At 35.8% G+C, this 23,250-nt stretch overlaps 1 protein-coding gene across 1 annotated transcript in view; it reads left to right on the forward strand.

Annotated features, from left to right (window-relative positions):
• The window catches only part of KCNU1 (potassium calcium-activated channel subfamily U member 1), a 135,165-nt gene that overhangs the window by 27,074 nt on the left and 84,841 nt on the right, over positions 1–23,250 (forward strand). The window contains exons 10-14 of the mRNA XM_059909343.1: positions 2,343–2,453; positions 14,115–14,220; positions 15,269–15,351; positions 16,436–16,505; positions 19,807–19,959. Of these exons, the coding sequence (XP_059765326.1) occupies positions 2,343–2,453; positions 14,115–14,220; positions 15,269–15,351; positions 16,436–16,505; positions 19,807–19,959 (523 nt within the window). The remainder of the gene's footprint in view (positions 1–2,342; positions 2,454–14,114; positions 14,221–15,268; positions 15,352–16,435; positions 16,506–19,806; positions 19,960–23,250) is intronic.

Below are 23,250 nucleotides of genomic sequence, written 5' to 3' on the forward strand. Positions count from 1 at the left end.
TACTCGATACACACTACCATCTAGATGCTCATAAGAGGATTAAATAAACTAGAATGACAGATATGTTGTCATTCGGTGTCACATGCTGATTGTGCCAATATTTGTACATTCCTTATCTCAGACTGTTCTCTTATATCCATTACTGATTGTCTTATTCATTTTAACCACGTGGTTGACTCATGGCTAACTTTACATAATGGATCAAATTAAAGTCACAGTTCGAATTTAAAATAATTCAATTCTGTTGTCTTAGCCCAAACTCCCCTAAAGCTCATCCATGGGAAGAGGTTTGCTAGAGTGAGGAAGGGCTTCAGCCTGTTCTCCAGTCCTTCACAGATCACCTGTTCTGTCCATGCCACAGCTGTTTGTTCCTGGGAGCGAAGTGGATTTGGAGTTGTTTTTACTCTGTTTCTCTGTGGATATGTGTTACCTCCATTGCCACTATGATTTTTCATACCTAAGAAGAAGATAAGGAATTGGAAATCTTAAATTCAAAGCGATTCTTTTTTATTTAGTCTCTTACCTGCTGTAGAGGAAAGAGGCGCAGTGGAGATAAACTCCTTTGGAGTGATGTCTTAACACAGTTGGATAAAAACCAACATTGAACCAGGAGTATGAAGAGGAAGGTAACAAAATGAAATGAATGAAAAACAAATATTGAAAACAATGAAATAAGCTAGATAAGCCAAAGTCTAACCCAGTTCATCTCACACATGCTAAATAGGGCAATGAGGTCTGGAAAATATAAGTTTAACTTAGACTAAAATTACGCTTTCAGTTTTCTTACATGACTAATGGGAGGAAAATAGCTTCTTTATGTATATGAAGCCTAAGGAAATTGACAGCTATTTTTCACCATAGAAGTTACATGCATAGATTTGTGGACCTGTCCTAGATGTCTCTCCATTGGACTCACTTCTTTTGTGAGTACTAGATAATTTTAGATGCAGAAGATAAACCGAAATAACCTAGATTCTGGTGCTGCCTCAGCCATAGTATTTGACTATGGGAAAATCAGTGAGCCATTCTGAGCTCAGTCGTTCCTCAGTGAAAAAAGATGACACCAGCCAATCAGGAGTCAAGTGGAAAATCAAGTGAAATTAACACACGTGCAACTCCATTATAAATTATAAATAACCGAGAAAAATCTAGCAGTTACGATAGTTATCCTTAAATGCCTGAAAAGCTATGTGTAATTCAAATGTGTGGAATCATTCCCTACAGAAATCTGATGCTCCTTTTGTACATTGGAGATGCAGTCCTTGGTGTTTCTAAGTTTAAAATCTAGGTGGAACAAATACCAACTTTTTTTTTTAACATCTTTATTGGAGTATAATTGCTTTACAATGTTGTGTTAGTTTCTGCTGTATAACAAAGTGAATCAGCTATATGCATACATATAACCCCATATCCCCTCCCTCTCATGTCTCCCCCCCACCCTCCTTATCCCACCCTTCTACGTCATTGTCATTGCAAAGCACCGAGCTGATCTCCCTGTGCTATGCAGCTGCTTCCCACTAGCTATCTACTTTACTTACATCTGGTAGTGTATATATGTCCATGCCACTCTCTCACTTTGTCCCAGCTTCCCCTTCCCCCTCCCCGTGTCCTCAAGTCCATTCTCTTCGTCAGCATCTTTATTCCTGTCCTGCCCCTAGGTTCTTCAGAACCATTTTTTTTTTTTTTAGATTCCATATATATGTGTTAGCATACGGTATTTGTTTTTCTCTTTCTGACTTACACACTTCCTAACACCATACACAAAAGTAAACTCAAAATAGATTAAAGACCTAAATGTAAAGCCAGACAGTGTAAAACTCTTAGAGGAAAACATAGGCAGAACACTCTATGACATAAATCACAGCAAGATCCTTTTTGACCCACCTCCTAGAGAAATGGAAATAAAAACAAAAATAAACAAATGGGACCTAATGAAACTTAAAAGCTTTTGCACAGCAAAGGAAACCATAAACAAGACGAAAGGACAACCCTCAGAACGGGAGAAAATATTTGCAAACGAAGCAACTGACAAAGGATTAACCTCCAAAATATACAAGCAGCTCATGCAGCTCAATATGAAAAACACAACCCACCCAATCCAAAAATGGGCAGAAGACCTAAATAGACATTTCTCCAAAGAAGATATACAGATTGCCAACAAACACATGAAAGGATGCTCAACATCATTAATCATTAGAGAAATGCAAATCAAAACTACAATGAGGTATCAAATACCAACTTTTATTTCAAACTAAGTTTAAGCTAATTGTCCATCTCTAAATCTAGACAGGAAGATACTTTTGTTCCTGGGATGATCCACCTCCCATGTTTTCACTTTCTAGGTTCATTGTGGTCTGTGGAAACATCACTGTGGACAGTGTGACGGCTTTCCTGAGGAATTTTCTCCGCCATAAGGCAGGGGAGATCAATACTGAGATTGTTTTCCTGGGAGAGTAAGTGTATCTGTATGACCCGTGGGCAGGGAATACTTGAAATACGTGTGAATATTTGTAATGGAAGAAAATTGCCCTTGCGGTATTAATTTTTAAAATTCGGAAATAATAGTAAGCAATAAGTAAGGAAAAAGCAGTTCATGACCAGAGTTAAACTCTGAAAATATATCTTGCCAGATGTTTTTCCCAGTGAAGCACTGGGAAATGCCTATTTAATACAAAAAGAGTTTTAAGTAGGCAACATGGTTTCTAACTGTTCTATTTTACAATTTCGGTTCCTAATGAGATTGAGCAATTTTTGTGTGTTTTGATGGTTCGTGGTTTTTTTGAAGTGGCTCTTCATTTCTTTTATCCTCTTTTCTATGAGGAGGGTCCTCTGTTACTTTGCTGACTTTTAAGCACTCATTATATTTTTATATTAGCTGCTTTGTGTCATACGTTGTAAATGTTTTTTCCTCTCCCTTTGCTTTTTAATCTTTATGCGTGCTTTTGTCGTAAATCGAATATGGAAGCAGCCGATTTACATGGACTGTAATCCATCCACTCTTTCCTTTTGGCTTTCTGCTTCTCTGACATTCTTAGACCCCTGTGTCCTAGAATTAAGTAACTATCTCTCTAGCATTTTTAGGTTTTCATATTGAAATGTTTTATATTTAAGCTCTCTAGAATTGACTTTGTGTAATGTGTAGGGAACTAACTTCTTTATTTTTTTCCAAATGGTCAATCCGTTATCCAGACGTCACTCACTAAATAAGTCACCCAGATATGAAATGGCATTTTGATTTTATCCAGGATTGCCTATCGGATCACCTCGGCCTTCACGCATTTCATAGTTGAACACTGTACACTCTTTACATTCTGACACCTTCAACCCACCGTTACCTTGGGCTCTCAGGTGTGAGATAACCAGTAAGCATTTTGAATTTCTTTATGGTGCTGTTGACAGACAGCCAAGAGTTCTGCTTCAGAATCACTGTCATGCCTGTCTGTTCAATAATTTGTGTATTACTTGAATTCTTACTTAAAAAATAGTAAAAAAAAAAAAAAAAACAAACAAAAAAAACCCCAAAGTGCTTAAACCAGTGATAAGAGGCTAATAATTGTAACCCAGCTGAGACAAAGAGGAAATCATTAAATGTGTGGAAAGTAACTTCTTTTATCTGCTGATGTATTTTCATAGCCTAATGTAGGTTATTGTAGGTACTCGTCAAGGTAATGAATGAAATTTCTTAAATGGTACAAAATGTTTTAAGTGTCTATCTAGAATTTTGTCAATTACATCTATACTCTGAAGACTCCAAAATTGATGTCCCCCACTAGACATTCTCTGTGGCTTCATAGTCACACAACTAATTGCTTACTGGGTATTTCCACCCCAGTGTTTCAAAGACCCCTCAGACTCAACATTTTCAAAAGTAAACTCATGATTTAATGTCCAACATTTACATCTCACAAGGCAAATTAAAAAATTAAAAATTAAAAAACAAGAAGGAAAGGAAACAGCTTTTCCTTTTTCAGCAAGTGGGACCTCATCAATGCCGGTCCTTAAAACAGAAAACTAGGCGTTGTCTTTGACTTTACTGTCTCCCTCAAACCCTGTGTACACGTTCATCATCAATTGCATCTCCTACATAAATCCTAATTCTACCATATTGTCTCCGCTCTCACAACCCTATTCAAAGTTCCTATCTTGTCTCTCCTGAACTTCTGTAAAGGCTACTTTATTGATCTGTTCTTTCTGCTCAAAAGCTCTTCTGCTTTATGTGACTGATTTATTTTCATCTCCCAGCACTCAGAGTCCTTCCCTGGCCAAGTTATCTAAATTAATGTCTTCTAATCCTCCTATCTCATCACCCCATTTATTTGCTTTAAAGCAATTATCACAGTCTGTGATTGCGGTGGATTTTCCTTTGGTGCAGAGGTTCACATTACTTTTCCTTACTGTACATTCATGCTGCTCCTCTCAATAAACCTGTGCTGGCCTTTGACTTAACTTGAGAAATAGAATTCAGCAGAGGGAAGACTGTGGTAGATTGTTTTTTAAAAGATGGCTACCAGAAACCCCTCCCAAATGTTTACACATATTCTCCCTCCTCCCACCAAAAGTGGAGTCTTCTAGCTTCCCTTCTATTGATCTGGGCTGGCCTTTTGACTCATTTTAACCAATGAAACATGTGTAAATGACTGAGCCAGTTAAAGGACCACCCCATAAGGAGCCTGTTACCTTCTGCGCTCAGTGTCTTGAAACCCTGGACCACTATGTAAGAAGTTCACCTCCTCCTCTAGGGGGAGGAGGCCCATTTCAGCTGCCAGCTCCTCCAGAAGCCCAGCTGAGGCAACAGACCTGTAAGTGATGCCATCTCAGAGGTTCTGGCCCACTAGAGCTCTCAGCTAAACAGAGTCATGTCTCCAACAAAACCGCATGGAGCAGAAGACTGACTGAGCTGAGCCCAGTCAAAACAGAGAATTTCAAGAAATAATAACTCATTATTTTAAGCCACAAAGGTTGTGCCAGATTTTGTGCAAACCTAGGTAACTGATACAGAAATTAACACTTTTCTTTCTTTGGTTACTTGCTTATTATTTAAAGCAAAACAATATCCAAGATATTATGTTCTGAAATGTCATAAAGGTAAAATATTAATTTATGTTTCTATAATTCAGGATAAGTAGTAGCATGCAACGAAAACTAACTATGGCTAAATTAACAGAAAAAAAAATTGATATTATATAGCTCTCAAAACATCCAAAAGAGCCAGATAACTAGGCTTAGAGAATATACAACAATGAACAATGATGAGATATTTATTTCCTTGAGTAATTTGTATTGTTATTGTGCCTGAGTGGGTACATAAATATTGATTTATTATTCTTTATATTGAACGCATACATCCTATACACTTTGTATATGTGCAGTTTTTCACAATCAAATGAAAAGACGAAAACTTTCTAGAGTTGAAAAAAAGATATCAGTTCTCAGATTGGAAAGGTACAATAATGCTGATCAGGGTAAATGAAAATCATGTACACACAGGCACGTTGTCATACATGTAAGGCCGGGGTCCTCACCCCACCTGTCCGCAGCTGGTTAGGAACCAAGCCGCACAGCAGGAGGTGAGCGGCAGGCGAACGAGCGGAGCTTCATCTGTATTTACAGCCGCTCCCCATCGCTCACATTACCGCCTGAGCCGTCCACCGCCCCGCCTCCCATCCATGGAAGAATTGTCTTCCATGAAACCGGTCCCTGGTGCCAGAAAAGTTGCGGACCACTGATGTAAGGGTCACCTAATTCAGCAGTTGTTGAGGGATGGGGCAGATCCGTGTAGGAATCCAGAAGATAGTACTATTCCAGAAAGTAATATATGAACATAACTTACACATCAAATAGCAGAACACTTATCACCAAATATTTAACCCCTTCCTATTTTTCCAGTCTTACTGCTCAGAGATAACTGTTTCTTCTAAGTTTAAATCCATGTTTTATCACTCTTTTGACTCCTCAGTTGTACACAGTATTTATTCATCACCTGATATTTTGCAGATGTATATTATTCAGCCCTCTGCACCACTTTCCCTTCTTCAGTTGTTCCATTATAGTTATCTTCTAATTTGTAATTACAGCGACAGTGTTTATATCATTATGGCTAATAAATGTTGGTCTTTGATAACAGTGCATTTCCTCAAATTTTTTTCCAGTACTTAATGATCGCCTGCTTTTTATATGTCTATCATTAAATATTTTCCAATAGATATATCACATGCATAGCAATAAATATTTTCCAACTTTTTCAGCATTAAATAATCTCATAAGAACAAAAGTTGAGTGAAAAATTCCCAAGAGTTGCACAGGAGTCACTGGAGCATAGAAAAAATATCTTAGAACTTACATTTATTTTTAAAATAGCAAGGTGATAATTAAGCGGTATGTTTAAAACTCTTTATCCCAAATTATAACTCAGAAAGAAAATTACATAGAATTACAATATACATTAAAATGAATTACTGTGAAGTGAACACCCATGTAACCACCACCCAAATCAAGATATATTCTATTGCCAACACCCCAGGAAAACCCTCCCCAATTATAACCCAATCTTTAGTCCCTAGAGATAATTATGATTTTGACTTTATATCTTACATTTATTAATTGTCCTATCTCCTGTGTTTATTTAGAATACTTAAGTTTTTCCTGTTTTTAAATTCACATAAATGGAATATAAATTTATTTACCTCAATGTTGTGTTTGTAAGATTCATCCTTGTTGCAGCTGGGTGTAGCTGTACCTATTCATTTTCATTTCTGTGTAGTAGAGCATTCCATTATATGAATACACCACAATTTTTCTTAATCCATTCTACTGTTGGTTGACATTTCTCCTCAATTTTGGCTATTATGAAGAATGTTGCTTTGAAAATTCTTATATATGTGTCCTGGTCCCCAGGCATTAAATTGCAGGGTAGTAAATCTTCCTGTAACAGAACTGTCAGTCATTCAAAATGCTTTTTCTGGTCTGCACTTCCACCAGCAGCCCTGAGAGCTCCTTTCACCATACAGCCTTACTACCGCTTGGAAATGTAGCTTCCCATCCCACCTAACACTTAGAAACGTCAGTCTTTTTAGTTTTAGCCGTTCTTTGGGATAGTGTTTTGCAAGACAGTGTATCTTATTGTGGTTTATAATCTCATTTTTCTGGTTAGTAATGAGGCCAAGCATATATTCATATGTATAAGCCATTTGGGTTCCCTCTTATGAAATGGCTGTTATCTTGCCCATTTTTAAAATTAGAATATAGTTGATTTACAACGTTGTGTTAGTTTCTGGTATACAGTAAGGTGATTTAATATATACATATTCTTCTTCCTATTATTTTCTATTATGCTTCTTTTTGGCCATTTTTATCCTAAATTAAGTGCAGATCTGCCAGTGACAAGCTCTTTTTTTTTTTTTAATGTAAGGACATCTTTATTTTCTTTTCATTCTTGAAAGATAATTTTATGGATATAGAGTTCTAAGCTGCTGCATTTTATCCTTAAGAACCATGAAAGTATTATTCTGTTGATTTCTGGCTTTTGTTGTCGCTGTTAAAGAAGTCTGTTAAACTATCTTCTTTAATGAATTATCTTCTTAAAAAAATTATGTATTGTACTTAATGTGAAAGTATGTTATACATTTACTATGATGTGTGTAGTTTTGAATTTCTGATAATTTATTGTGCTTAGTATTCATGAGTCTTCCTGAGTCTCGGGGTTGGTGTTTTCCACCATTTCTGGAAGATTCTCAATAATTTCTTCAAATATTGCCCTTGTCACTATGTTCTTTCTCCTCCTTTTCTGGGAATTCAGTTATAAGTATGTTAGTCCTTTTGTTACTGTGCCAAATATATTTCTTACCCTCTGTTTTGTATTTCTCCTCTTTTTTGTATCTCTGTATTACATTCTGGATACTTTATTCTGAACTACCTTCCAGGTTCCTACTTCTCTCATTTTTTTAAAAAAATTAATTAATTAATTAATTAATTTTTGGCTGTGTTGGGTCTTCATTTCTGTGTGAGGGCTTTCTCTAGTTGTGGCAAGCGGGGGCCACTCTTCATCGCGGTGTGCGGGCCTCTCACTGTCGTGGCCTCTCTTGTTGCGGAGCACAGGCTCCAGACGCACAGGCTCAGTAGTTGTGGCTCACGGGCCCAGTTGCTCCGCGGCATGTGGGATCCTCCCAGACCAGGGCTCGAACCCGTGTCCCCTGCATCGGCAGGCAGATTCTCAACCACTGCGCCACCAGGGAAGCCCCTACTTCTCTCTTTATCTGTGTTTAATCTATTTACAAACTCATTCATTGAGTTTTTAATTTGAGTTATTGTGTTTTTCAGTTCCGGAATTTATATTTGGTTCTTTATCAAATATTCTCTGTTTTCATAGTTTCTTGTGTTTCCAAGGTTACCTTTTATTTATTTCAGTAAAATAAACATAATTATGTTGTAGTTTGTGTCCCATAATTCAGTGTCTCAAGTCTTTGGTTTTTCTTGTCTGTTGTTTCCACTGGTTGTTACACATAGTATCTTCTTTTCTTTGTGTGCTTTTTTGTCTTAGATTATGTGCTTATTCTTCTATTAAAAAATATTTATAGAAATAACTTGTAGCCTAGAAAAATATTACATTCTTCCAGAGAGGATTTTTTTTTAAATTTTATTTATTTATTTATGGCTGTGTTGGGTCTTCGTTTCTATGCGAGGGCTTTCTCTAGTTGTGGCAAGCGGGGGCCACTCTTCATCGTGGCGCGCGGGCCTCTCACTATCGCGGCCTCTCTTGCTGCAGAGCACAGGCTCCAGACGCGCAGGCTCAGTAGTTGTGGCTCACGGGCCTAGTTGCTCCACGGCATGTGGGATCTTCCCAGACCAGGGCTCGAACCCATGTCCCCTGCATTGGCAGGCAGATTCTCAACCACTGCACCACCAGGGAAGCCCCCAGAGAGGATATTTATTTACTTCTTCCAAGTACAATGGGGCACTTGTGCCTTAGGACCACGTAAATCCAAATTCAACGCTCGAGGTTCACTGTACTACCCAGGTGACAAACTCAGAATGAAAGTACATCTGAAAACTAATTTATTCAATTTTACACTTCTTCTATGCCTGCATACCTTTGTTATGCCAGGTTAAAATTTGGAGGAGTTACTAAAGTCTTCATTTTGTGTGTCAGGGGAGCTGGAAGTTTTTGGACCCCTTACCTTATGACATCACCAGAATGTTAGCTCAGTTTGGTAGCTGTATCTTCTGAATTACTAAATGCTTTGGTGGGTGGGGGGACTGGACTTAACCTCCAAGACCTTGATTTCTTCTAGATTTTGGCCTGGAAATTCTTCACGGTCTGGTTATGTCTTTCATGATTTATTAGATATTTTTATATTTCGTCCAGCATTTTTATATATCCTTAGTAGAAGGTTGGCTGAAATTACCTAGTTTACTATGCCTGAAAACAAAGGCCCCAGCTCTAGTGATGTTTAATATATGAAAACCTGCAAAGCTCTCACTTGTCCACATATGTTTTAAGGGAATAGGGGAAGTTTTACTCATGAGGATTGACAAGTTCAGAGAATTTCCAAATACTGCAGTTGATAGTGGGCCAGATAACAAAAGTATTGTATAGTCTATTATAAGGTTTTGGCTTTAAGGAAGTTGCCTTTTCTCCAAGTCAGTTCTGAATTCTTGGAGGACTTTCAGCAGAGGGATGACATAAGTAGATTTAGTTTTCTTCTTTAGTGTTGGGAAATTAGAATTGGATTTATCGTAATTCTTACAACAGCCTTTGTACTTGACTTATACATAAGCACATTTTGGTTGTTTGTTTTTGTAAGTAGCTGTTTTTAATAATGCTCTAAGCACCAGTACATGAACTCACCATCAAGACAAAATTTAGGACAGAACCCGTATCTAACTATATGATCCTACCCACATTTCATACTTCTCTCAATTGTTTTGTACATCATCATCATTCTTTATCTCTCCTATAGTTTTCTTGCAATTATGTACAGTCTTAAAATGTTTAGCTATGTTTAACTTACAGAAGGAAGATCACACCAATGGAATCTTGTGGTACTTAGATTTTCCTCATTTTATATTTCTAAGATACACTCATTTTTCTGAGTGTTGCTGTAGTTGTTTACTGTTATATGATATTTCATTGACAGAGTAAACCTTAGTTTATTTATCCACTCTTGGTGTGATTTGCATTGTTTCTAGATTTTTCTGTTGGAAATAATTTTGTTATTAACATGGCTTCTGTATGGCTCTTAGTGGACCTGTGCAAGAGTGTCTGTGTATGTGTGTGTGGGGGGAGGGTGGTTTAATGGTGTGAAGAATGTGAATGTTCATTTTTAAGAGATAGTATCATTTTTTTTACTAGTGGTTGCACCATTTTCCAAGCTTATCAGCAATGTGTAAGTGACTTTGTGTAGCTATACATCTACATTCTTTCTAACAATTGGCGTGGTCATACTTTTTAATCTTTGCAGTGGAATCAGTGTAAAGTGGAATCTCATCATGGTTTTGATTTATAGCCTCTTATCACTAAGTATGTAGTTTCTCTTCGTGTTTATTAGCCATACTTGTTTCCTCTTTCTGTGAAAAGCCTATTCATTCATTTTACCTGTTTTTCTATTGGATTGTTTGTGGGGTTTTTCTTATTTAATTTCTAGGAGTGCTTAATGTATTCTTGACACTAACTCTTCATCAGTGATCTGAATTGTAACTATATTTTTCCAGTTTATAACTTGTCTTTTCACTGAGTATTAGAAGTATTTTGATATTCAAAAGTTTTTAATATTATTATAGTTCAAAGTTTCAATCATTTCAATTGTATTTAATGATTTTTTTGGTTCTTGTTTAGGAATTTTTCCGTATCCCAATATTTAAAAGATATTTAATTACATTTCCTATTAAGAATTTTTAATTTTTTTTTGATGTTTAAATCTCTAATTATACTGGAATTTGGTTTTTTTATGGCATGATGCATGAATAAAACTTCAGCTTCTTCCATAGATAACCATTTTATCAATGCTAGTTATTGAATAAACCCTTTTCCCCTCACTGATCTGACATGCTACCAGTATAAATAGGTCTATTCTGTGTTTTTTTTAATCAGTTTATCTCTTACTGCACTAATACTATACTTTTTTAATTGCTAAAGATTCATAATTAATCCTTATATATCTTAGGGCAGGTTTTCCCCCCTTGCTCTTCTTTTTTCAATAGTTGACAAGCTCTTCTTGGCCCTTTATCTTTCATATAAATTTTATAATCATTTTACCATGAACCATGAAAAACCCTGTGAAAATTGATGGGAGGAATCTAATTGAAACTTTGGTTTAAAATTGATTCTTTGTGTTACAAATTCTTCTAACTCTGAATATACTATGATTGTCTACTTATTTAGATCTCATTTAGTGTCTCAATAATATTGTGTAATTTCCCAGGCTTGCTGATGTTTATTATATATTATGTAATTTTACATATGTATATATGTAATAAATATATGTGACATATATATTTATAATACTTGATATTTTCTGATATATTTGAAATAGTGTCTTATTGTATTTTCTACTTGTTTGCTTTTGGTATGAAAAGCCAGAATTGACCTTTGTATATTAATCTTCCATTCATCCATATTGTTAAATTAGCCTCTATTTATTTTTCTGTAGTGCTTAGGGGTTTCTATGTAAATAATCATATTAGTTCAGATAAAGAGAGTTTATTTCTTCCTTTCTAATCATTATGTGTACAGTGTATCTTTATTTTCTTATTGCTCTTGCTAAGACATCAAATATAATGTTGAGAAAAAAGCAATAGTTGTATCTCTTCTTCATTTCTCATTTTAAAGAAAACTTTTCTAATATTTTCCCACTAAGGCCATCCTTTTTATTTTAGAGATACTCTTTATTTGGTTAAGGATATTCTTTTCTCTTCCTAACATACCATGAGTTTTATTTCTTAACTGTGAAAAGATATTTTAATCAATTTTTTCTCTGCATCTGAGGTGGCTGTGTAATTTTTAATTTGTTAATGTGGTGAACTAAATTAATAGTTTTGCTATAATGGTTATTTTGGCTTTGTAGTATTTGTTGGGGACCATTCTCTATTTTTAAGGTGTTTGAAAGACTGTATAAAAATGGGATTATTTGTTGCTTGAAAGTGCAGTAGAAGTTGCCTGCTAAACCATTTAGAACTGGTGGTTTTAAAAATTTTATTTAATGTGTGGGTCTATGTATGTGTTTTGTTCATTTTTGTTTCGTTTTGAGAGATTTTAAACTAAACTTCATTTCCTTTAATAGTCTTCTAGAGTTAGTTCTGGTAAGATTTATTTTTAGTAATTTGTCTATTTTGTCTAGGTTTTAAAAGCTGTTGCATTTGGTTGGTTGTTGTATTCTTTGATTATTATTTTTAATCTCTACTTTGCCTGTAGGTATTTTTATCTTCTTTCAATATTATGAGTCATTTTTGTCTTCTCTTTTTCTCCATCAATTTTACTACAGCTTTGCCTATTATATTAGTGATTTTTTTTTCAAAGAACCAGCCTTTGTTTTTGTTCATCTTCTCTCTTTTATTTTTCTTTTCTGTTTCACTGTTTGCACTCTTGTGTTTATTGTCTCTTTTCTTCTTATTTCTTTGGGTTTATTCCAATATTAATGTCCAAAGCTGTAACTTTCCCCTAAAGCATGCTTTTATTGTATCCAAAGACTTAGATATTTAGTGTTTTCACATAATTAATTTCTAAGAATTTTATAAACTTCATTATAATTTCTTCATAGCTCATGAGATTTTTAGCAGTCTGTTTTTCAAAATTTCCAACTATGATGAATATTTTTTAATATTTTTGTTATTAACTTTTACTTTAATTGTACTGTGATCAGAGGTCATTATATGTACAGCAACTTTTTTTTTTTTGCAGTGTGTTGAGGCTTTCCTTATTGGTCAAGTAAATTATCATTTTGGTAAATATTTGTGTGCTGTTGAGGAAAATTAGAATTATTCACAGTAGCCATTATATGGAAACAACCTAAGTTTCCATCTATGGATGAATGAATAAAGAAGATGTGGTATATATATTTGAATGATATGAAATATCATTCAGCCCTAAAAATATTCAGCCCTAAAAAAGGAAGGAAGTCCTGTCACTTGCAACAACATGGATGAACCTGGCAGGCATTATAAGCTGGTGAAATAAGCCAGAGAGAAAAAGACAAATACATGGTGTCACTTATATCTGGAATTTTTTTAAAAAGCCACACTTATAGAAACAGAAAGTAGAAGGATGGTTTGCCAGGGTCTGGGGATTGGGGGAAATAGGGAGAGGTTGGTAAAAAGAATACAGACTTTCAGTTTTAAGATGAATAAAGTCTGAGGATCTAATGTAAAACATGGTGACTATAGTTGATAACACTGTATTGTATAATTGAAATTTGCTAGGAGAGTAGAATTTAGATGTCATCACCCCCCAAAAAGGTAAATATGTGAGGTGATGGATGTGTTAATTAAATAATGGGAGGGATCCTTTCACAATGTATACATACATCAAATCATCATGTTGTACACTAAATATCTTACAATTTTAACTGTCAATTTTGCCTCAATAAAGGTGAAAAAAATTTAAATTAGATATCCTAAATATTGTTTGCAGAATTTATAAATATCAAACTTGATGATTATTTTTTCTCCTTGATCTGTCAGTAATTGAGAGAGATGCATTGAAATCTGTCATTACAGTGGCAGGTTCATCTATTTCTCTTGTTTTGTTAAAATTTTTTGTATATTTAGAAGCTATTTTATCAAATTCATAGTTGTCTTAGAATGCTATGTCTTTTTGAATAATTGAAATGTTTTCATTGATCCTGAACTTCTTTGTTCTTAGTAATTCCCCCCCCCCTTTTTTTTTGCATTAATCTGATTTGTATTTTTTCATGTCTCTGTGATTGATTACCCCTGAGCTTCAGACCCATTTCTGGAATTAGGCTAGTGGTATCTACATCACCTAAGGACATGGATTAATAATGGAGGATGGATGTTTTCCAAGAGAAGATTAGAGTTTTTATTAAATGCACTAAATAATACAACAATCTCTAAACCAAAGCCAATCTTCTTTTTCCGTATCTGGCACTATGTTCTTTGTCCAGGGTTCCTCCTTCTTTGGAATTGGAAACCATATTTAAGTGCTACATGGCCTATACAACTTTCATTTCTGGATCTGCACTGAAGTGGGAGGATCTGAGGCGAGTTGCGGTGAGATCTAGTTCTTTACCTCCTTGTCATTTTCCTAAGCTGCAGCAATTAAGACGATAGTGTGTATTGCTCTTCCCAAAGGATTACTCCAGACTCTTGAATTGGGGGAAATACGACTTCTTCAACTTTAAAAACTGATCATAAAGAAATGTTAGTAATTGACCTCCAAATCCTTCTTGACAGATACCAAGCAGACCTCACTATTTACCTACATTTATATTGAAATTTTTTAATTTCACTAAATTCTCTATCTAGAACAGTTTTATGTTACCAGTCTAAGAGATCTGAAAAAGTTGTGGATAGCAGAAGTGTGTTAAATCTTTCTATCCAAGTAGGATTCTTACCAGATGACAGATTTCTAGGAGTCTGTCAGCTTTTACCAGCTTCTTCTAAACACACTGATATGCCCTCTGATAGGAAAGGCACGAAGGAAAATAGCAGAGATCCCAATTAGGCTGAGACTAAAAGAGATGAGCAACAGCCAACCCTCTAGACATCTTGCGTTTAAGATCAAGGCCAACTTCCTCTCATGTTTTAGGTTTCGCACAATCATATAGAGCAAAAGGTTCAGTTTTTTTAAAGCAGAGATCTATAGAGTCAGCACAAAGAATTGAAGCAAAAATTGACAAGCACAGTATAATCTTTCTCTTTCCTGCGACTTGGGGTTATAAGAGCCACTTCAATAATTTTTTTGCTATTCTGAAAGGTAAATAAATATACGGGAAGTTGCTTAAAAAGATCTTATTACTCATCAGTAGTCATTAATTGATGTTTCTGGATGATAGGAAAAATGTCATTATGCACTTGTTCCATTTTAAAGCAGTCTACATCTATGTTGGAGACCCTGGTCCGTCTGTGCAGCCCCGTTCAGCATTTGCGGGACTGTAATTCTGATGTAAAGACATCCTTATCACAAGTCCTTCCCAAGTGTGCTCTCTTTCTTATTGGAAATTGTATGATGAAACCATAAGAAAACCCCAAAGGGGAACACGTGAGCGTTTCCCACATATAATTAACAAGGTGGCTGCTGTTTAATCTTGAAGAATAGGTGGACTCTGCAGAAGCATGCCTGATTATAGCCAACCCTCTGTGCAGTGATTCACATGCTGAAGACACTTCAAACATCATGAGGTAAGAAGCTGGCACTGTGTCTTACATGCTCCAATGCTGATCTGATTTTTACCTCTTTTAAAATAAAGCCCCGTGCATAGGACTAAACAGATGGCATGTATCACAGCACAGGGTTCATCATATTCCAGGTTTCTGCCTTATTTTTTGGCCCCAGAGACTGTGCAGATGTATGAAAAAGGAAGTCAAAATAGAGTTTACTGTGTGTCAGTGTGCTTCTCCACTTACTTTCCTGGAGTTCTGTAGGGATAATAGCTGTCTAAATTTAAAAAGCAAGCATACGAATAACTGATAACTGTTCAGATAGCACCATTCTAACTAACAGCCCCTCAAAAATAAAGACGGCATTTGTGGTTTGTGAACCTTATTCGTAGACTTTACTTACTGGGGTTTCTCTCCAGTAGTCCTGGTGAAAGATTGTGCATGGTTCAGTATGATGTGCTTTTGACTATTGGCAGTATTTTCAAGATGGCTAGGGTTAGTGTTACCATCTTGAACTGTGAACTTTCTATGAGCAGGAACTCAATTTGTGGTAAGAGATTCAAACTGTCATTGTGAGGGCAATGCCATTGTACCTAACCCAGATTAACTGTTGGCCCCCAGAGCAAAATAAATACACGTAGTTGAGGGTGACTCTACAAAAAGCAAGAAAAGGCTGAGAACTTGTAACGTACAGTAAATATAAGATAGATCTGAGTTTCTTAATTTGTAAAATGAGAAAGTTGGATTAGACAGTCTGTTAGCTACTTTGAGCTATAGATAGCAATTCAGTCTCTGTTTTTTTCTGTAATTAATGTGTTTGAGTTTGAAGACTAAAATATATGAAACTGATTGTTTCCTCCTCAAGAATTGCTCCCAGAAGACCACTGTTAATACCAAAAGCTTACCTTTCCATAGATTTAATTTACTAAGTCACTAAAACCATAGCACTCTTCCATGTGTGTGCTATTAAAGATCATAACAATGAACCTTATAATGTGCTGTTTTCCTGTGCTTACCCACACATCAACTTAACTTTGAATTGAATTATATTATAAAGACATTGGATATGGCACATCACTAATGAGCATATTTGTTATTTTTATAGGGTGCTCTCTATCAAGAACTATTACCCTAATACCAGAGTCATCATACAGATACTTCAGTCCCATAACAAGGTATTGTAACATTATAGCCTGTTCAGTCTCCTCCCCTTTTAGTCTGTAGAAATAAATGAACTTAGTTCATCTAAGTAATGTATGAACTTATTACTTTATAATGAGTCTACACACAAAAAGCTTTTGCCAGTTGCAGGTGAAATTTGGAGCCCCATTAAGATTGTTAATTACATAAAAATGTAAATTTGGAAAGAGTTATGTTTACATACTTTAAAAGCTATTGCCTGATGGTCTGGAGTCCAGTCATTCTGAATTTAGGTGCTGACTGAGATCCTCCCCTTTGGGATATGGACAGATCTTGGCACACCCTTAAGTACTGGGAGCCACTAAAAATAAAGTAGGCAGATTGGACAATGACAAGGGTTTGAGAAACAACCAAGGGCTAGGGCAGGGTTGAACAATAAGATTCATCTACTACACAAGTCCACTCATTCAAGGCAGGGAGAGGTGGCTTTTTTGTCTAATGCACAGAAACCAACACAGAGAGTCAAATAAAAGGAAGAAACAGAGGAATATCTTCCAAACAAAAGAACAAGACAAAACCTCAGAAAAAGACCTTAATGAAAAGGATATAAGTTACTTTCTGATAGAGAGTTTAAAATAACAGTCATAAAGATGCTCACTGAGCTCAGGAGAAGAATGAATGAACAAAGTAAAAATTTCGACAGAGAGATAGAAAATATTAAAAAGTACCAAATAGAAGTCACAGTGCTGAGGAATACAATAACTGAACTGAAAAAAAAAAAAACCGTAATAGAGAGGTTCAACAGCAGACCAGAGGAAGCAGAAGAAAGGATCAGCAAACCTGAAGACAGGATAGAGAGTGTAGACCTCACATAATCAGAGCAGCAGAAAGAAAAAAGAATGAAAAAGAGTGAAGATAGCCTAAAGGGACTTATGGGACAACATCAAGTGGACCAACATTCACATTATAGGAGTCCCAGAAGGAAAAGGGAGAGAGAAAGGGGTAGAGAACTGACTTGAAGAAATAATGGCTGTCAGCTTTCCTAAACAGGTATTCAGATCCACAAAGCCAGAAAGTTCCAAATAAAAGGAACCCAAAGAGACCCATATCAAGCACATTCTAATTAAAGTGTCAAAAGTTGAGGACAAGGAGAGAATTTTAAAAGCAGCAAGAGAAAAATAACTTGTTACATATAAGGGAACTCCCATAAGATTATCAGCAGATTTTCAACAGAAACTTTGCAGGCCAGAAGGCAGTGCCACAATATATTCAAAGTGCTAAAAGAAAAAAAAAAAACAACTGCCAACCAAGGATACTTTACCCAGCAAAGTTATCATTCAGAATCAAAGGAATGGTAAAGAGGTTTCCAGACATGCAAAAGTTAAAGGAGTTCATCACCAATAGACAAACCTTACAAGAAATGTTAAAGGAACTTCTTTAAGCTATAATGAAAGGGGTAATTAGTAAAAGGTAAACATATGAAAGTATAAGTCTCACTGGTAAAGGTAGATATTTAGTAAAATTCCAAATATTCTAATGTTGTAAAGGTGATGGATTAATCACTTACAAAGCTAGTATGAAGATTAAAAGACAAAAGTAGTAAGTAACTACAATAATTTGTAAAATGTTACATAAAATAAAAAGATGTAAATTGTAATATCAAAAACAAAACTTGGGTTGTGGGGATAAAAATATAGAGCTTTTGATGTGATCAAACTTAAGTTATTATCAACTTAAAAGAGACTTGTATGTTGTTTTATGCAAGCTTCATGGTAACCACAAAGCAAAAATTTATAGTAAATAAGATAAAGAGAAAGGAATCTAAGCATACTGCTACAGAAAGTCATCAAATCAAAGATGAAGAGAGCAAGAGGAGAAGAAAGGAACAGTGGAATTACAAAACTTTCAGAAAACACTTGACAAATGGCAGTAAATACATACTTACCAATAATTACTTTAAATATAAATGGACTAAATTTTCTAATCAAAAGACATAGAATGGCTGAATACACCAAAAAAATAAGACCCATCTATATGCTGCCTACAAGAAACTTAGATATGAGGACACACACAGACTGAAAGTGAGGGGATGGAAAAATAGATTGCATGCCAATGGAAAGCAAAAGAAATCTGGGGAAGCTATACTTATATCAGACAAAATAGACTTTAAAACAAAGACTGTAATAAGAGAAAAAGAAGGGCATTACATTATCAAAAGGGTCAATCCTGCAAGAGGATATAACATTTGTAAATATTTATGACACCAGCATAGGAGGACCTAAATTTATAAAGCAGATGTTAACAAATCTAAACGGAGAAATAGACAGCAATACAATAATAGTTGGGGACTTTAATACCCTACTTTCTTCAATGGATAGATCATTCAGATAAAAAAATCAATAAGGTAACATTGGCCTTAGACAACATATTATACCGCATGACTTAGACAAATACAGAACGTTGCATTCAAAAGCACCAGAATACACAGTCTTCTCAAAAAGTATAAAAAAGAATAAAATCTTGCCATTTGCAACAACACGAGTGGACCTCAAGGGCATAATGCTAAGTGAAATGAGTCAGACAGAGAAAAACAAATACCATATGATCTCATTCATATGTTGAATAACAACAAAAAAAGAAACCCTGAGCTCATAGATTCACAGAACAGGTTGGTGGTTGCCAGAGGTGGGGGTGGGCAAAATGGGGGAACGGGGACAAAAGGTATAAATTTCTAGTATAAAAGAGTCATGGTGACTATAGTTAATAATACTTTATTTTATATTTAAATGTTGCTAAGGGAATAGAATTTCAAAGTTCCCATCACAAGAAAAAATAACTTGTAATTACAGTAGTGATGGATGTTAACTGGACTTATTGTGGTCATCATTTGACAATATATACAAATATTGAACGTTGTACACCTGAAACTAATATAATGTTATACGTTAATTATATTTCAAAAACATAAAACAAGCAAACAAAATGATTGCAAATTCGGGGAACTTTCTTGAGGTATATTTCTTTCTAATATTTGACTTTCTTTTCTTTTACTGAAGTACAGTTGATTTACAATATCGTATTAGTTTCAGGTGTACAACATAGTGATTCAATATTTTTATAGATTATACTCCATTTACGTTATTACAGAATAATGGCTATATTTCCCTGTGCTATACATTATGTCCTTGTTGCTTATTTACTTTATACATAGTAGTTTGTATCTCCTAATCCCCTTCCCCTGTCTTGCCCCTCCCTCTTTCCCTCTCCTCACTGGTAACCACTAGTTTGTTCTCTGTATCCACAAGTCTGTTTCTACTACTTTCTACCGTGAAACAGGTTTTTCTGCCAAAGATCCCCAGCTGGAACTGGAATACTGGAGACAACATCATCTGCTTTGCTGAATTAAAGCTTGGATTTATCGCCCAAGGCTGTTTGGTGCCAGGCTTGTGTACCTTTCTAACATCTCTATTTGTTGAGCAAAACAAGAAGGTAACCTTGTAAACTGATGTTGAATCTTGGCTCTGTCCCCATGTCCTCATAAATTAATATCAGAAATAGAAAATAAAAATTGAGGGAAGCAAGAAGGCCCCAAGAAATGAGATTTGACTTCTACTTGAGCTGGGAAGGGATTGAGACATCTAGATTGAAGTCCCAAGTACCACACTGACCTTGAAGAAGTTGTTTATCTTATTGTTGCCTAAGAATATTTACCTGCAAAATAGAAATCGTAACCCTGCTTCCTCCTGGCAATCCATGACATTATGATAGTAAATGTATTCATAAATGTAGAAGCACTTTGAGTTATTGAAGGTAGAAATATAAATAATGGTTATGTTATTAGTGGAGAAATCATACATTTAAATATATGTTAAATACCAAGTAATTGACATAATAATAGATTATATTCATCAAAGAGAAATAATAATACAAATAATATTAAAATCTAATTTTCCGGGTTATTTTGGGATATTCTATGCAGTAATAGTAATAATAGCCACATGTTGAATGCCTACTGTGTGTCATGCATTTTAAGCACATTGTGTTTCCCTCGATATTTCAAGGTAGTATCCCAGTCATGGCTGCTAACTAACAGTAAGTTAGTGAGTAGCAGATGTAGAATTGTCTGACTTACAGTCTCACCACTATGCCCTGTGCCTCTGGCTGTTAGATATCTTCTCCCAGTCTTCTACATCAGGTCTTTTGATACCTTTGTTTGAGACAAAATGAATGGCTAAATGGACTGCTGGGATGAAATACTGTAGCACATAGTATGCCTTCCAAATGCCGTCCCTGTGAAATGCTCTGGGAAAGATGTTCTAACCCTCAGCTGGGCCTGGTATCCTGTTGTCCAAAGCCTCTCCAGAGAGTCACCTTTCTCTCCATTTAATTATGCGTCCACGTTTGCCTCTTCTTATACCCAATTTTCTTCTTGGCTTCTCTTTGCACTTTATTTCTTTTGTCCAATAAATTTAAAAAAATCTGTACACCTTTTCTGGTCCCTCCCTTGGTGCTGTTAAGGAAAAGCAAAAGAGGTATAAGATTCAGGAGATACTCTGGTCAGCAAAATGCTAACTGGAAACCACAGCATTCTCTAGTAATTCCTCCTGTGAACGTGAGGAGATGCCATATACAGAGAAATAAAATCGACCATCAGGCAGTAGGAATGAGCCTTGGTGATGATACAGCGAACATGCTTTAACCTTCGCTTAGTGGTCACTGTGTGTAGCCCAGGAAATGGCTTGTGAGGACATTGCCTGTGTGTTGTAAGCTTAGAAAGTACAGGATAACTGCAATATGTGTTGTGAGGATTGTGATTTTTAATCTCTGCGTCTAGAGAAAATAGAGTGTGAACTCTATATGAAAACTTTGTCTCCTTCATGGAAATATAGAAGGTAAGAGATGTACAACCTGCCCTGTTGTGGTTTTATTGCTGTTGTTGTTTGTTGGGTTTTGGGTTGTTTTTTTTTTATTGTTTGTTTATCTGAAGTTGGAACCTCCTCAGTGATGATGGTCACTGTCAATATTCATAAGGTGGCTTTTGGAAGATAGGAATTAAGAGAGATTTGTGGTCATGATAATTTTTTGGTCAGGGGGGAGTGAAGTCTGAAACTTTCAGAAATTCTAAACAGGGCAAGATTTTTTCATGTTGTACTCTGCTCTGGCGATTTAGATTCTGTAATTAATTTAATTAATTAACTAAAATTAATTTAGTTACTTAAACCTATTAACTTAGGTTTAAGGATCAGGGTGCTGGTGTCTTATGTCCAATTTTGCTCGGATTAGGCACTTAAACTTTCTCTTGTCAGTTTCTGCATCTGTGAAATAAGACTTGCTAATCTACTCATAACCTGATTTTTTCCAGGTATTGAATGAATATTTGTAAACTTCTGAGCAGTCAGATTAGAAAGCCTTGGGTCAATGCCACGTATTCTGACTCTGTTGATCTGTATTGATTATATGGTGAGAAATCGTAGTCTGAGGAGCATCTCCAGTTGGTTCTAGGCACAGAGAATTGCCTTAAGCTTAAATTTAGATTAGATCTAATCTAACTGATTTATTCACGCTCCCGATTCTACTATCCAAATCCAAAATCCATCTTGTCATCCTGTTTCCCTTTCTGATTTAAAAAAAAACTGACTCAGGTCCATCCACCTCACTACAAGTAACTCAATTTCGTTTCTTTTTATGGCTGAGTAATATTCCATTGCATATATGTGCCACATCTTCTTTATCCATTCATCTGTTGACGGACACTTAGGTTGCTTCCGTGTCCTGGCTATTGTAAATAGAGCTGCAATGAACATTGTGGTACATGTCCCTTTTTGAATTATGGTTTTCTCAGGGTATATGCCCAGTAGTGGGATTGCTGGCTCATATGGTAGTTCTATTTTTAGTTTTTTCTAGAGTCTGTCATACAGAGTGAAGTAAGTCAGAAAGAGAAAAACAAATACCGTATGCTAACACATACATATGGAATCTAAAAAAAAAAAAAAAAAAAAGGTTCTGAAGAACCTAGGGGCAGGACGGGAATAAAGATGCAGACGTAGAGAATGGACTTGAGGACACGGGAATGGGGAAGGGTAAGCTGGGACGAAGTGAGAGAGTGGCATGGTCATATATACACTACCAAATGTAAAATAGATAGCTAGTGGGAAGCAGCTGCATAGCACAGGGAGGTCAGCTCGGTGCTTTGTGACCACCTACAGGGGTGGGGTAGGGAGGGTGGGAGGGAGACGCAAGAGGGAGGGGATATGGGGATATATGTATACGTATAGCTGATTCACTTTGTTATACAGCAGAAACTAACACACCATTGTAAGCAATTATACGATAAAGATGTTAAAATAAATAAATAAATAAAATAAGTATTGCAAAAAAAAAAAAAAAACTGACTCAGGACATCTTCATCTTTACGGTTATTTTTTACCCTCTTGCAAAACCTGGAACATTTGGATTAGCAGCACTAAGCCAGTTTCTTTGGTCATGAGGACTTAGTGACTTGAACTGCACAGGGAGAGGACTTTAAGAAAGGGGAAAATGCAGGAGAGTCAGCTGCATCTTGAGACGGTGATGAGGTATATTGGAAAGAGGTGGTCCTTTTTATCAGCAGGGCAGAATTTTTTTGTTGTGTGTTTGTTTTTGTTTTGTTCTTCCTAAACCACAAGATGGCCATCTGAGGAATGTTTCTGAGCTGGCCTTTACTCTCCACTGCCATGGTGTTTCTGAGTTCCTAGGAATTCCAGGCTTTCATTGGAGATTCTGGGCTTTAAGGGGCCAGTC

Source organism: Balaenoptera ricei, chromosome 21 (assembly GCF_028023285.1).
Source record: "Balaenoptera ricei isolate mBalRic1 chromosome 21, mBalRic1.hap2, whole genome shotgun sequence".
Lineage (NCBI taxonomy): Eukaryota > Metazoa > Chordata > Mammalia > Artiodactyla > Balaenopteridae > Balaenoptera > Balaenoptera ricei.